This window comes from Monodon monoceros, unplaced genomic scaffold (assembly GCF_005190385.1).
Source record: "Monodon monoceros isolate NGI ecotype Baffin Bay Population unplaced genomic scaffold, NGI_Narwhal_1 Super_Scaffold_14, whole genome shotgun sequence".
Classification (NCBI taxonomy): domain Eukaryota; kingdom Metazoa; phylum Chordata; class Mammalia; order Artiodactyla; family Monodontidae; genus Monodon; species Monodon monoceros.
The window spans coordinates 19,917,991-19,932,935 of NW_021703770.1; the positions used below are offsets into that span (position 1 = coordinate 19,917,991).

General features: G+C 36.0%; 1 protein-coding gene across 1 annotated transcript in view; it reads left to right on the forward strand.

Annotated features, from left to right (window-relative positions):
• The window catches only part of RAD21 (RAD21 cohesin complex component), a 28,059-nt gene extending 13,646 nt beyond the window's left edge, over positions 1-14,413 (forward strand). The window contains exons 4-14 of the mRNA XM_029222824.1: positions 130-229; positions 2,171-2,277; positions 2,567-2,773; positions 3,246-3,371; positions 3,710-3,832; positions 5,597-5,820; positions 7,041-7,203; positions 7,634-7,779; positions 10,503-10,652; positions 11,977-12,060; positions 12,765-14,413. Coding sequence (XP_029078657.1) covers positions 130-229; positions 2,171-2,277; positions 2,567-2,773; positions 3,246-3,371; positions 3,710-3,832; positions 5,597-5,820; positions 7,041-7,203; positions 7,634-7,779; positions 10,503-10,652; positions 11,977-12,060; positions 12,765-12,956 — 1,622 coding nt within the window. The 3' untranslated portion in view covers positions 12,957-14,413. The remainder of the gene's footprint in view (positions 1-129; positions 230-2,170; positions 2,278-2,566; positions 2,774-3,245; positions 3,372-3,709; positions 3,833-5,596; positions 5,821-7,040; positions 7,204-7,633; positions 7,780-10,502; positions 10,653-11,976; positions 12,061-12,764) is intronic.
• Positions 14,414-14,945: the final 532 nt, after the last annotated feature.

Genomic DNA, 14,945 nt, shown 5'->3' on the forward strand with positions numbered 1-14,945 from the left:
ATATACATATGTCCCCATATCTCTTCCCTTTTGTGTCTCCCTCCCTCCCTATACTGACTTTACCTTCCTTGACCCCTTGATAATCTTTGGTGTAGCCACAGGTCTTCAAGCTTACCGTTTCTTTTCCAGGTGTTGTTGACCTGCCTGAGGAAAATCGAGAAGCTGCTTACAATGCTATTACTTTACCTGAAGAATTTCATGATTTTGATCAGCCATTGCCTGACTTAGAGTATGTCTCTCTCTGTCTCTTCTTCTTTTTTTTTTTTTTGACTTGGGGTGCAAAAAACATTATTGGCTTACAAATGCATAGTTTTCTTGGGATGTTTTGACATTGCGTTAACATGTAGCTAGAATGCATGTGCTTTCATTTAGGGTAGCGTATAAATATGAAACACATAACCTAGAAGTGTTTCTTCTGTAAGATCATGTAGAAGATGCCAGCTTTAACACAGCTAAGAGAATTCTGATTTGCTTAGACCATTGTGTAAACTGAACAGCAGTCTAGCTGTTTGCTTTACATAATGATATCAGTAAGACTTGAACTGTTGCTTCATGATTTTTTTCAGAGGTATATACTAAAGTCATCTACCAGTTTATCATCTTGGCCAAGCTATACTCAGCCACAATTTTTGTTTTCTTTTTTTAATAAACATATGAGATAACTTTCTATAAAGAGCAAGAAAGGGTCATTGTCACACAACATTTAAGAAGAGAAAGTTGTACAGAGATGGCCATTACAGCAGAATACTGTGGTATGTTGTTTCCCTCAAGTCTTCAGAATTCAGCTATGATTACCATGACAGGGAAGTGACTGTCACTTTCCAAATGATTGAGTAGCACAGTTATCCGAGAAACCCTCTACACCAATCCCCATTTATTTTTTGACAAATTTGTCTGCTCTTTTAAAAAATGATCTTTGACTTTTAATTATAGGAGTAAATTTATGATTTATTTTGCATTTATTGTGTTAATTAGTGCTAGGCACTATTTGGCTGCTTTACTTTTTCCTCCCTTTCTTTATACTCCTATTTTATTTTTAAAATATTCTTGTGGAATTTTTTAACATAGCTAAACAGTAGAGAGATTAGTAAATATTATGAACCCCAGGTACTGATCATCCAGCTTCTTTCATTATCAATATATTGCCAGTTTTATTTCATGTGTACCATTGGCCCTTAGACAGGTTTCACCTGGGAGGGTCTACTTATGTGCAGATTTTTTTTCACTAAATACATGCTACAGTACTACACAGTCTGAGGTTGGTTGAATTAGTGGATGCAGAACCACAGTTACAGAGGGCTGTCTGTAAAGTTATATGTGGATTTTTGACTTCAGGGTCAAAATCCCTAAATCCCACGTTGCTCAAGGTCTCAGCTGTATTTCCCCAATTGACCTTCTAACAATGGATTATTTTAAAGCAAATAACTATTTTATTTCATCTGTAAATACCTTGGAATGTATCCCTTTAGAGGCAAGGAATTTTTAAAACAAAGCCATAACACTACCACAGTTTTTTTAAAATTACAATAATTCTTTAATATAATATACAATCAGCAGTCAAATGCCCCCAGTTGACGCTTAGGCTCCCCCCGCCCTGCTTTGTTTCAGCTACGGTCTGTACAGAGTTTCCAGCCTGCATTTGGTTGATATGTCTCAGAAGTCTCTCGTAAGAACCTGTAACAGAGCTACATGTTTTTTGTGTGTTTGTCCTTGCCATTTATTTGCTGAACAAACCTGGTGATTTGTTTGGAAGTATTTACATTCTGAATTTGGTCGATGGTATTCCACATTTGTACTAAACAGTCTCAGAAAAGCCAGTAACTTCAGTGTTCACATAGCCTGTAAGTTGCAGGGCCCTGATGAAAACCCATGCCTATCTAGCCCATGCATCCTCTAAGTTTTTGCGCTGTATACCATGTTGCCTTATGTAGTGATTTCAGCATATTATATTTTGCTTGCTGGTCATTAACAGTTTTAAAATTTAAATACAAATTAACTTCCACATCATTTAGATTCTTGGATTGTATTTATTTAATATTAAATATTTAGGCTCCATAGGTTGTATGTATGGTTTTTTTTCTTGCTTATATAAAGAATTGAGATGTGTGTTCCCTTATAAATACATTACAATGAGACTTGAGACTACATTGTATTTGAAATTCTCTTAAAGTGACATCGATGTGGCCCAGCAGTTCAGCCTGAACCAGAGTAGAGTGGAAGAGATAACCATGAGAGAAGAAGTTGGAAACATCAGTATTCTACAAGAAAATGATTTTGGTAATAGAGAAATCATTAGCCACTAGCTATAATGTTAAAATTATGTAATGTATTTAGGGTAACCTAAATTTGGATCTTATATTTGAATTTTCTCATTATGCACCAGAATCAGTTTATGAAATATAATAAAGATTTAAAGTTTAAACTAGATGTTTTAATATTCAAAGATAAATAAGACTTCAGTAAGCAAATGTGACATTATAACTAAAATAAATCATTAGCCATTTTCTTTTGATTCGGTGATGTTTCTGACTTTTTTTCAACTAATGACCAACTAAAATTTGTTTAGGTGACTTTGGAATGGATGATCGTGAAATAATGAGAGAAGGTAGCGCTTTCGAGGATGATGACATGTTAGTGAGCACTGGTGCTTCTAACCTCCTATTAGAGCCTGAACAGAGCACCAGCAATCTGAATGAGAAGATTAACCATTTAGAATATGAAGACCAATATAAGGATGACAATTTTGGAGAAGGAAATGATGGTGGTATATTAGGTAAGTCACAACAAGGTGATTATTCTAACATAATTTCTTTATTTAGTTGCGGGGTTTTAGAGCAGTTGCTAATTCTTAGTCCTGAGCATCTCTCTAGGTATATATGTGCAAATTGTCACCAGTTGGTTCAGTAAAAGTCTTCTGTAAACCTGTAGCCTAAAAATGTTTTAACAATACCTGATTTTGTTTAAAACTGCTTGTCTTGGAGTTTTAAACTGCTTGTCTTGGAGTTTTACTAATTCTTCGAAGTGCTCTATTTGTGTTTAAGTAAATATATGTTTTAAAATTAAGAGATTTTTTTTCATATGTTAAGTGTTTTATACTTTTGTATACTACCTTGAACAGATGCATATTGACTACAGATTTAAATTTTTTACTTTAATCCATTTTAACATTATTTTTCCAGTGATTGGCTATTGTTCTTTTAGCATTTCTTTTTCAAATTGTAACTAAATTACATTCCCTATTTCAGATGACAAACTTATTAGTAATAATGACGGCGGTATCTTTGACGATCCCCCTGCCCTGTCTGAGGCGGGGGTGATGTTGCCAGAACAGCCTGCGCATGATGATATGGATGAGGATGATAATGTATCAAGTAAGCATTTCATGTTCAGTGATCCTGGGCATGATGGATGGCATCCAAAAAGATATTTACTGTAGAAGACCAAAAACTAAAAGTTTCAGCTTTTAATAAGCTGTAAATCTCCTTAAAAACAGTGCTTATGATTGGATTGAGTCTCTTTAACCCTGTGTTCCACCCCCTTTTTCGGGCAATAGGTCAACTGGAGAGACCACCTTATAACTAGAAAAGTGTTTTTCTTTGGAACCCGTGGGTTTCTTTCAGTTACTCAAAGGGATTTTTTTCCCCCTCATTTGCTGGATATATATTATTAAATAGCCAAGCCTTTTGTGACCAAATTTCTGCTTTTATAGTGGGTGGGCCTGATAGCCCTGATTCAGTGGATCCTGTCGAACCGATGCCAACTATGACTGATCAAACAACACTTGTTCCAAATGAGGAAGAAGCGTTTGCTTTGGAACCTATTGATATCACTGGTGAGCAAACAAACTTTTTGACTTAGAACTTTTTCTAGTTCTGGCTCATGTCCACTAATCTGCTGCTCGTTTTAAATATAACTAAACTTCTTTTCTCCTTTGTTAGTCATCTATAATGGAAACTTTAATTCACTTATAATTCGAATATCTTACAGAGTATCTTCACAAGTTGCTGTGAAATAAAAGTATGGAACAAGCTTTCTGCTAATAAATATCTTAGTCTTTGGGGGTTACAAAAATGCCAACAGGTCACATGTGTCACAGAAAGCATTGCAAGCCATTTTTCAGTAAAGTACAAGATTGACTGATCAGTTATCTTCCAAAATTCTAGATTCTGTGTATGGTTTGGGCTACAATCTGGGAAAATCTAAAAATACTTTTAACTGGAAATATCAAAGGTTCTAAAATCAGTATTTTTCTTATACTGCTTATTAAGAAGCACAGCAAAGCATATTTAATTGGGGGGTGCTGCTTCTGAGTAAAAGAGGCAGTATGTAATTTGGATGTGAAACTTTAAAATTTCTAGATGGTGTATGGATACAATGGGGTAGAATACTTTAAGTCATTTACAGTATACTTCAAGTTACTGTTATTACTTCTAAGTAAAACAAGATTAACTTTTTGGCTTTCCTACTTAGAATCTGATCACCAAAAATTCTGATTTGGGCTTCTGGTTTAAAAAGAGTACTTACTGTGTAGCTGTATTTAGGAATTAAAAATATAAAAATGAACAAGTCTTTATCCTCGTGGAACTTAAATAATAGGGGAACATGGGTAATTAATTATATACTATATTATTGACAGATATTACAGAGATCTATAAACAAGGTAAGAGGGACATATACTGCAGTGTTTAAAATAGGATAATTGAGCTTAGCCAGCTGTTACAAAAACTTGAACTTTTTAATTTCAAGGAAGGGAACTCAGTAGCTGGAGGACAGGACCTGGACAGAGGCTGTCACTGTATAACATCTTTTTGAATCTTGAATTTTGAAGCACATGAATATTTTAAAAACCTGTAGGGGTATATAACATGTATGACAATGAAATCTTGAGGAATTTATTTAATACCATGAGCTTTTCTGTATCTTAAGAAATTGAGATAATGTTACCTCTTTGTAAGAGTTCAGTAAGGATTAGAAATGAGGATACAAAAAGTGTACAGGATGGAGTTCTGGGTTCATCTGACTGCGTTTGGGCTTGTTTCACTTTATCACGCTGCTTGTGCAGCTGCCATATATGAATTGTAACTTTTCCAGTAAAAATCATAGTAGTTGCAACCTTTTATGGAGTCCTCAATCTATGTCAGACATCATACTAAATATTTTACAATCCCCTATAAGTGGTTGGCCATATTTCAAATGAGAAAATGAAGAGGTTAGCAAAATGAAGGTAACTTTTCTTAATGATCACTCACGTAATAAGTGGCAGAACCTAGGACTCGAGCCCAACTCTGAACCAAGTGTGATGTGTTTACAATATAAAGCTACATGGGCAAAAATGAATTGGCTCTTGCCATTATTTTGCTCATTTTGTGCTAAAAGTCAACATTCATTCATTCAGCAAATTTTTATTGAACACCTGTTGTACGCTAGCCTCTATATGGTACTTGGGAAACATCACTTAAAACAGATTCTACCCTCATGAAAGCTTAACTTCTCTTCAAGGTATTTAGAAAAGCAGGAATATAGAGACCAAATCTGGTAGTTGTATGTTTCATGCTGGCCTCAGAAAAAATGACCTTATTTTCTTATATCATGCCAGTCAAAGAAACAAAAGCCAAGAGGAAGAGGAAGCTAATTGTTGACAGTGTCAAAGAGTTGGATAGCAAGACGATTAGAGCCCAGCTTAGTGATTACTCCGATATTGTTACTACTTTGGATCTGGCGCCACCCACCAAGAAATTGATGATGTGGAAAGAGACCGGGGGAGTGGAAAAACTTTTCTCTTTACCTGCTCAGCCTTTGTGGAATAACAGACTACTGAAGGTAATATAGTTTGCAGAATTTTAAATTTCATATAGATTTTGATCATTTTTTAAAATAAACTTTAAAAACTTTTGTTTGAATCATTTTTGATCAGGTATTGCTCAGTGATATAGCATCTTCTCTTTTTTTTCCTCCCTTAAACAACAGTATACTGAACATAAACCTGATCTGAAAGATCATGATAAGTGACACCTGCATTTCTAAAAGATGTAGAATTAATCTTCACTATTCTAAAAAGCCACTGATGTTTTTAATAACAGTTCTCTCAACTTTCTATGATACGTTACCACTTCTGTTGCCTTAGTGTGTACTGTGGTTCCAGTCTGCAATCTTTAGATGTTGCTTTCTGGCTAAAACAAGGGGTCGTTCTGCTTTTCCCACAGTACAGAAATCTGGCTTTATGAGAGTTTTTTTTCACTTACAGGCCCTTTCTGTACACTCACTTTAGGTTCCAGACTATTCTAAAGCAAAGTTCTGAGGCATCATAGAACCAATTGATTTTTACTATAAAGTGTTTAAAGCAGCAAGGCTTTGGTAAAACTGCTGTATATTGGAAGCACAATCGTAGAATCATTTGGAAGAAGGTTTTGAAGTGGGTTATTTTTTTTTGGCTCAGTGGTCTCATTGTTAGGAATTTTTCTTAAGGAGTAATTCAAAATATGGAAAAAGCCACTTCTATAAAGATGTTCATTAATTATTATTTACAGTTAAAAGAAACTTAAAATATTGACGAATCATTCAAGTGTGGCATATATATACACGCACATATATATTTACTTCCACTCAGTAGAATATTCAATCATTAAAAATACTAGAAATGATACTTAATGAAATTACTGTACAATATTAAGTGAAAAAGGCACTATGCAAAGCTGTTGGGTATGATTTCAGTTGTATTGTTTTAAGTGTATGAATATGAAAATAAACTGCAGGTAAATAAATTTAGAACTTTAGGGTTATCTCCAAGTTACGAGACAATGGTTAAAAATTTCATTCTCAACTTTTCTAAAATTGCAAGTGAAAATAATTTTTACATAGAGGATTTCAAATTATAAAGTAGAATGAAGCATGAATATAGCATTAAGTAGAAATCATGCTAGATTATATATACAGATAGTTAAAACATACTTATGGAAAATAGTAATGCCAGTGGTAGGTTTTCGGTTCATGTGATTTATAGTAGAGATTTTATAATTGATATTTATTTCTTTATTTAATAGCTGTTTACACGCTGTCTTACACCACTAGTACCAGAAGATCTTAGAAAAAGGAGGAAAGGAGGAGAGGCTGATAATTTGGATGAATTCCTCAAAGAATTCGAAAATCCGGAGGTTCCCAGAGAGGACCAGCAGCCTCAGCAGCAGCAGCAGCGTGACGTCATCGGTCTGTTCTACTGGGATAGTTCCCGGATACAATCACAGTGAACATTGGCTTAGAATTTACCTACATATTGCCAAAGTAAAAGAAATCAGGAACAAAGACGTATTCTCAAATTTTTGGACAGGGAAATACATGCCTTATATTCTCTGATTCCTTTGTTAGCTGGGAAGTTTTCTGTTTTCAGAAAGGTCTAGGACTTGGCCGAGTGATAGTCTGCTAAAGGATTGTCCTGCCTTGGACTGGAGGTGTGGGACATGTCCTTCTAAAAACCTCTTCCCACCTTTAAATGTATTATAAATTTGGTAACCTTTGTGGAGGTAAAATTTTATTCAGCCTTCTTCATTAGGGAAAGTCTTAGCATATTAGTATTAAATGGTTCTAGAATGTTGAGGACTGTATGACCGTTGTCCCCTCTTCCTATGATCGATTGCAGATGAGCCCATTTTGGAAGAGCCAAGCCGCCTCCAGGAGTCAATGGAGACCAGCAGAACAAACCTGGATGAGTCAGCCATGCCTCCACCACCACCTCAGGGAGTTAAGCGAAAAGTGGGACAGATGGACCCAGAACCCATGATCCCTGTAAGCACAGCTCTCCAAGATGTTTGGGGTGTGGGTGTGCGGGCAATGTTTTAGATCCCTAGTAATAGCAAGTGTTATTTAAGGAGACCTTTTGAAGTGTCTTGGTTTGGGCAGAAAATAGTAAGGAATGGGTCCAGAAAGAATGACAGCTGAGGATCAAAACACAGTGTCCTGTAAGTGGGAGGTGTTCTTAGGAGTTTTTCTGGCTCGGCTTCACAGCGGCCTAAAGTGAGCATCCTTGGCTAATGTGGAATCCTTGACTCTGAACTTGGTTGTGGCTTTTATTTTACTTCTCAAACATTAGCCCATGGTGAATCTGACAGCCTAGATAGAATAAGTAAAGCAGCATATGGAACCTGTTAAGTATGCTGTGAGTAAAATGAAACAAACTTCCTGCTAATAACTGTGTCAGCAAGATGGAACATTTTTTCTCTGGTTTTATTGATAAATTGACATATATAAATTGTATTAGTTTCGGGTGTGCAATATATAATGATTTGATAGATGTATATATTGTGAAATGATTACCATGGTAAGTTCAGTTAACATCCATCACCTCACAGAATTAGATTTTTTTCTTGTCACGAGAACTTTTAAAATCTACTCTTAGCACCTTTCAAGTACATAGTATATAGTTGAACCTCCTTATCCATGGATGTATACTGAGGGCTGTCTGCAGTACGAGACTTGAGCATCTGTAAATTTTAGTATTCACAGGGGATCCTGAAACCAATCCCCTGTAGATGAGGGACAGCTGTATTGTTAATTGTATCATCATACTGTGTATTAGATCCCCAAAACTGACTGTGACCAACTTCTACTCGTTTCCCCCACCCCCTAGTAACCACCATTCTACTCTCTGCTTCTGTGTGAGCTTTTTAAGATACTTAAGATTCCACATGTAAGTGATATATCTATCATGCAGGATTGAGCTTTCTCAGATGTATTTCACTTAGCATAATGCCTTCAGGGTCCATCCGTTGTCACAAAAGGCAGAATTTCCTTCTTACGGTGAATGATATTTCGTTGTGCACGTATATCATATTTTCTTTATCCATTTATGTGTTGATGGATACTTAGGTTGTTTCCATAGCTTAGCTATTACAAATAATGCTGCAGTGAACATGGAAGTGCAGATATATCTTTTTCAGATAGCAATTTTATTTCCTTTGGATAACTAGTGGCTGCACCAATATACATTCCCACCAACAGTGCAAGAGGTTCCCCTTTTCTCCTCATCCTTGCCAACATTTGTTATCTCTTGTTTTTTGGGTGATGCTTTATTGTGGTTCTTATTTACGTGCCCCTGATTAGAGATGTTGAGCACCTTTTCATGTACCTGTTGGCCATCAGTATTGCTGTCTTCGGGAAAATGTCTGTTCAGATCCTCTGCCCATTTTAATCAGTTTGTTTTGCTCTTAAATTGTGTTGCATTCTTTATATATTTTGGATATTAATCTCTTACGATTTGCAGATATATTAGTTTGATGAAGTCCTACTTGTTTATTTTTGCCTTTGGTGTCAAATCCAAAAAGTCAAGTCGTCAGGACCAATGAGCTTATCACCAATGTTTTCTTCTAGGAGTTTTTCGGTTTCAGGTCTTAGATTCAAGTCTTTAATCCATTTTAGTCTTTTGCATGTGTCTGTCCAGTTTTCCCAACACCATTTATTGAAGAGATTGACCATATATGCATAGGTTTATTCCTAGACTCTCTATTCTCTTCCAGGTTCTGGTTTATTCTTTATAAATATTCCTGTATATCTTTAATACTAAGCAGTTTTAGGCTCTCTTACATACTCATCCAGTTGCTAAAAAAAGGTAAAGCAACGTCTTGCTACTTCAGGTTCACTTCGTGTTCCTATCCTGAGTATAAAGGAAGGAGGTGGTCTGGTTTAAGGCTTCCCAAGCTGAAGTCTATAGAATAAATTAACTCTGGGCAAAGGGAGGCTTTTCGGTACCTTAGGCTCTTGGTTCAGCCTCCATCATCAAGACATTGGCAGAAGAATATTCTTTGCCAATTTTAACAACTAGTTCTCTATGCCCTCTGATGGTAAGGAGTTGTAAAAAAAAAAGAGCGTTTTTGAGTTCAGGAACGGGAACAAGTAATTAGTGGGTTACTCTAGTACCACTCTCCGGGTAGTTGTTCCCTTGTCACTCTTTTAATGTTCTCATGTGTTAGTATTAAGTCCAAGAAGAAAGAAATTCAAGAAATGGACCCAGAAAAATAGTCTCCTCATTCCTAATATCTGCTGCTGGAAGAGCACAAAGGCTCTTATTTCGAGCTCAGGCTGAGTTGCAGTAGCCCTTATACAGCAGTGGTCGACAGTACCAGGCTAATTAACGATCGAGCCTTTTTGCGTTGCCCTGGAGTCAGTGGGTTCTGTTTAGTCCTAAAATGCTAATACAGAAAGTGTTAAAATGCTAATACAGAAAGTGTTGAGGGTTTTTTCTTGTTTGCAAATTCCTAACATAGAATTAAACAAAACACTTTTGTTCTAAGATAATGAATGGATTAATTTCCTTTGTAAAGTACTTTAATGTTGTGGCTTTACAGTAAAAGAACAAGATGTGTAATCAGGTTTTGATTATGAGGAAGTGTGAAGATAAAGTATTTGTTTCCATTTTGAAAACTGCAGCAACTACATGCATGCATGTTTGCATAGTTAAGAGAAGCTACCCTGAAAATGTGCATCTGAAATTGCCTTATCTTTATTGCTTTAAGCCTCAGCAGGTAGAGCAGATGGAAATACCTCCTGTAGAGCTGCCCCCAGAAGAGCCTCCAAATATTTGTCAATTAATTCCAGAGTTAGAACTTTTACCAGAAAAAGAAAAGGAGAAAGAGAAGGAGAAAGAAGATGATGAAGAGGAGGAGGTAAGGAAACGTTGTAAAAACAGATCTGATGAATAAATTCCCATTCTAGGTTTAGCGAAAATCTTCAACCAGCTCTTACTATTTTTCACCTTGGAGCTGAGTTCATTGTGGTGGAGCATCAGAGTGATGAAAAATTTTTGAATATAAGCAGAACTTAGTGATCTAGACCCTCATTAAGAACTTCAGATGTTGTGCTGTGTTCTCTCTCATTTGGTCCCTTGGGGGCTTTTCAAGGACAAGGGACTTGCCCTTTCACTGATTTCTTGACTTGTGAATTGTTTGTAAGCTGCTTTTGTTATTGTGTGGCCGCATCTGCCTATAATCTGTTTGTGTGGATTTTGCTTTTTCATTAGACTGGAGTGGTTTGTCCTGGGGCATGCTTTGGCTGTTCAAGTTTTTTCTTTCCCTCTTTTCCTGGATCTTTAAGGTTGTATATTAGAATGTGTATTCTTCTAATTTTCATTACCGTCTGGTCGTGTTTGTAATTTATGCCAGCATAGACTTCATAACCATTTAGTGCTTAACCTGAGCCTTACACTGTTTTAAAGTCAGAATGTAGCCCCAAAGCTCTTCCAGCCTGTGTGCTAGAGTATCTCAGCCTTAGTGTTCAATTAGCACTTAAAATTATACTTTCTAATATATGTAATATATGTTAAGCTGTTATCAACTCCTGGTTCTTTGGAAGTGGTGATAGTTGCAGCATAGCCTGGAAGCATCTCAGCTGTTGCCCCATGCCAACTTTTAAGACAGCCTTGTAGGTGGCAGGTGACTGGCAGCCACGCCACTCCAGTTAAATATATATTATAAATTATAGCCCATTGCTTTTAAAACACTGTATGGAACAGTATTACTTACTCATCTTTGCTAGTCTGCAGGCTCTTTGGTAGTGGTCCATAGTGAGATTAGGAATTTTCTGGAATACCATCGTCCAGAAAGAAAATCATGCTACAAAAAAAATACATAAATATACATTCAGTTAAAATAAACAGTATGCTTAGTGACATAGTTGGTTTATTTCCTTGCTTAAGTTTCTTACCTTAGCAAGGGCCGGTAATGCATAGCTCGCCAACCAGCGATAGCCCATGGACCAGACCGTGTAGATCACACACTTATAGACCAGTACAGAGTCATATATTCAGCTAACTGCTTGCAGGTACAGAGGATTTTCTTTTGTAATTTAAGAAGGATGTCGAACTAGATGCTAAGTGATTTTTCCATTAGTCAAAATGCACACGATTTAGAGCTTTCAGGAGATACAGAAATGCTTCATTTTGTAGCAGTTTTGTCAGTTTTTTGTTTTTGTGTGGGGGTCATTTTCACTCAGGATGAAGATGCCTCAGGGGGTGATCAGGATCAAGAGGAAAGAAGATGGAACAAAAGGACTCAGCAGATGCTTCATGGTCTTCAGGTAAAGTCTTAGAGAAAAAATTTCATCAAAGGCTTTTGGCAGTGTTTCCTTAAAAAAAAAAAAATTACATGCTATAACCAGAAAACCTTTTGTGAAACTTTTTGCAAAACCACACCACACATCTTAAACTATTTTAATACATAAGCTGTTGGGCTAAGAGTAAGCCTGGAAAGCATCCAGGTGAACACTTTACCGTGGTTACCCTGCAAAGCAGAGCTTCTTTGTGTGTGTACATTTTCTTACTTTTGGTTGAGCAAATTTAATGGGTTGAATCACTAAATTTGTCAAATCATTGTACAGTGTCATTTATCCTTGGGCCTTAATGTGTCAGATACAGAGGAGATATCTTGAGTGTCTATGAAATACCAGGCAAGGTGCTCAGGTTTCCTAAAATAAATTCAAAGGATAGTTGACAGTTTTCAGAACTGTAAGTGCTAGATTTTACTGTGTTATATCAATTAGATGAAATTGATAGATGAACTGATTAGATTTTATTAATTAGAAAAAATGAATCATCTATATTAGGTTGCCCCAACCAATGTTAACTTTGTCCCCTTGCCTTTTTTAATGTGAGAAACACCCTCTACTCCTAGCTCCCAACAGAATATACAGTATACTTTTTTCAGTATCCAAAAGTAGTATCCTTTTAAAATTACTACTTCATTGTGTAGATTATTTTCATTTAATTCTTTCTTTTATTTCAGCGAGCTCTTGCTAAAACTGGAGCTGAGTCTATCAGTTTGCTTGAGTTGTGTCGAAACACGAACAGAAAGCAAGCTGCAGCAAAGTTCTACAGCTTCCTGGTTCTTAAAAAGCAGCAAGCTATTGAGCTGACACAGGAAGAACCATACAGTGATATCGTTGCAACACCTGGACCAAGGTTCCACATTATTTGAGCAGCTAGAAGCATTATAGCTAGTGTTCATTTCACTAGTGTGTACAAATTGCCCCCATGTGTAGGGCACACAGAACCCTTCAAGAAAATTTAGATTTTTGTGTGTACAAAGTCCCTGCCTCTTTCTTCATGTTTTCTGGTATTTTAAATTTATCAATTTCATCTTTAAGGGAAACTGCTTGTATGGTGTTTGTGTTCTGATGGAGAAAACAAGTACCCCAAGTTTATTTTAACAGTCCAGAACAGATTTGTGCAATATTGGCGCATATAATACTGTTGAGTAGCAGTGGAAAGTCAGGGAAAGGAGAACTTTTCAGGAAAAAATGCCTGACAGTTAATAACTATAGTGTGAATCGTCTTTTCCCACCAGCACTGGGCAGTCTTCTTCGTAACCATTGTGCTTTAGGGATGGTGCCCAAAGCAGAGATTGTCCTCTTAAGTTTTAAAGTATAATTCCACACTTGATCATGGGGTTGTGTGAAATTGTACTGTAACTAATCCCTTGCAGCTACAAAAAAATAGGACTTGGTTTAAAGTGCCCTATTTTTTGTAAATCATTCCATTTGAAACTTTTTAATGAATCTTACTATCCTGAAATCTATTGTTTTAGTGAGGCTCTAAAATGAGCAGAAATAGACTTTTTAGAGTAGAATGAATATAAAAAGCATTTATAACTTTCCAGGAGCTATAAATCAAAGTTTTAAAAAGATGTTTGGATATATTTGAGTATTCAGATCATGAAAATAGAAATTGCTATGCCAACTGAAAGGACAAACTGATGGGAAATCGTACAACTGGTTGACTTAACCTTTAAGCAGACAGTGCTGTAAAAACTAATGGCTTCTCTGATATTTATTATGTTTTAGTACTGATCATTTTTGCCAGTGCTTGCACACTCCTAATAGCTTTGCAACAGAAATCCAGTATCCGGTTTCCTATAATTTAAGTGAAGAAAAACACATCCAAATAAAGGCTTTAATATTAACAGATCAGATAGCACCAGGAATTATGTGACTGTTACGATTATCAATACATGTCTTAACATTTTAGGGCAAAATTACACACTGAAAAGTTCTAGCTTTTAAGTGTTGGCACTTTTGTGGAAAACAAAAATCACTCAGACTTCAGTGTATACCCAATAATTTTAAATTATGTGAGATGTTTTAAATTTGTGAACTCGTAATTACTGTTTTGATGATTCAGTTTCTTGAGAATGGTAATTGTATAAAATTGCTGTTGCCGCTTTATTTTCAATATGATGTGCCTGTAAACCATGGTTTTTTCTCCCTTTGTATAAAGACATTGTAGATAATTGAATGTTTGATTATAGAAAGGTCATTAGTTTCTTGTTACACATTTTGTTAGTCTGGTTTTTGTTGCTTATCAGGTTTAATATTGTTCTTGAAAATAGTTGATGCTATGTTATGTATAACTTTTCTAATAAAAGTTGTGTTATAAGCTGTAAATTTTTTGAGGTATTGGTATTCAGTTGGTGGCACTCCCCAAGAAAACATTGCTTCATCTTTTTTGCCCTATCTTGAATAATTATCCATACAAATAGTAAGTGAACTTTTCAAGAGGTCTTAGAGTAAAAAATAAATCTTTACAATGGCTGGTGCTGAGGAATCTTTGGGGCATAGATACAGCCCTGTAACTGCTAAGTACATAACAAATTATGACATGCCTATGGGTTCTTGGCGCCCTAAACAATTGTAGCCCATGGGCAATGTCCTGGAGACTTTCTGGGTCCATCTGAGAAGCCTACTTTAGCCAGGGCTTTCGGTAGGTAACTTGGAATGTATCCACCTTTGCATTCAAGCATCTGACTTGTCCTGCCACCAGCTGTGAGCTTTAAGACATTCAAGACTTTATGGTTTAAGTAAGCCGTGCTGTATCTTCCGCATAAATAGTTAAATACTGTTTATAATAGAAAAACCAATGTTTACTAAACACCAATTAGCCTCAAACCCGAAGATGCTTTAATTTGAGG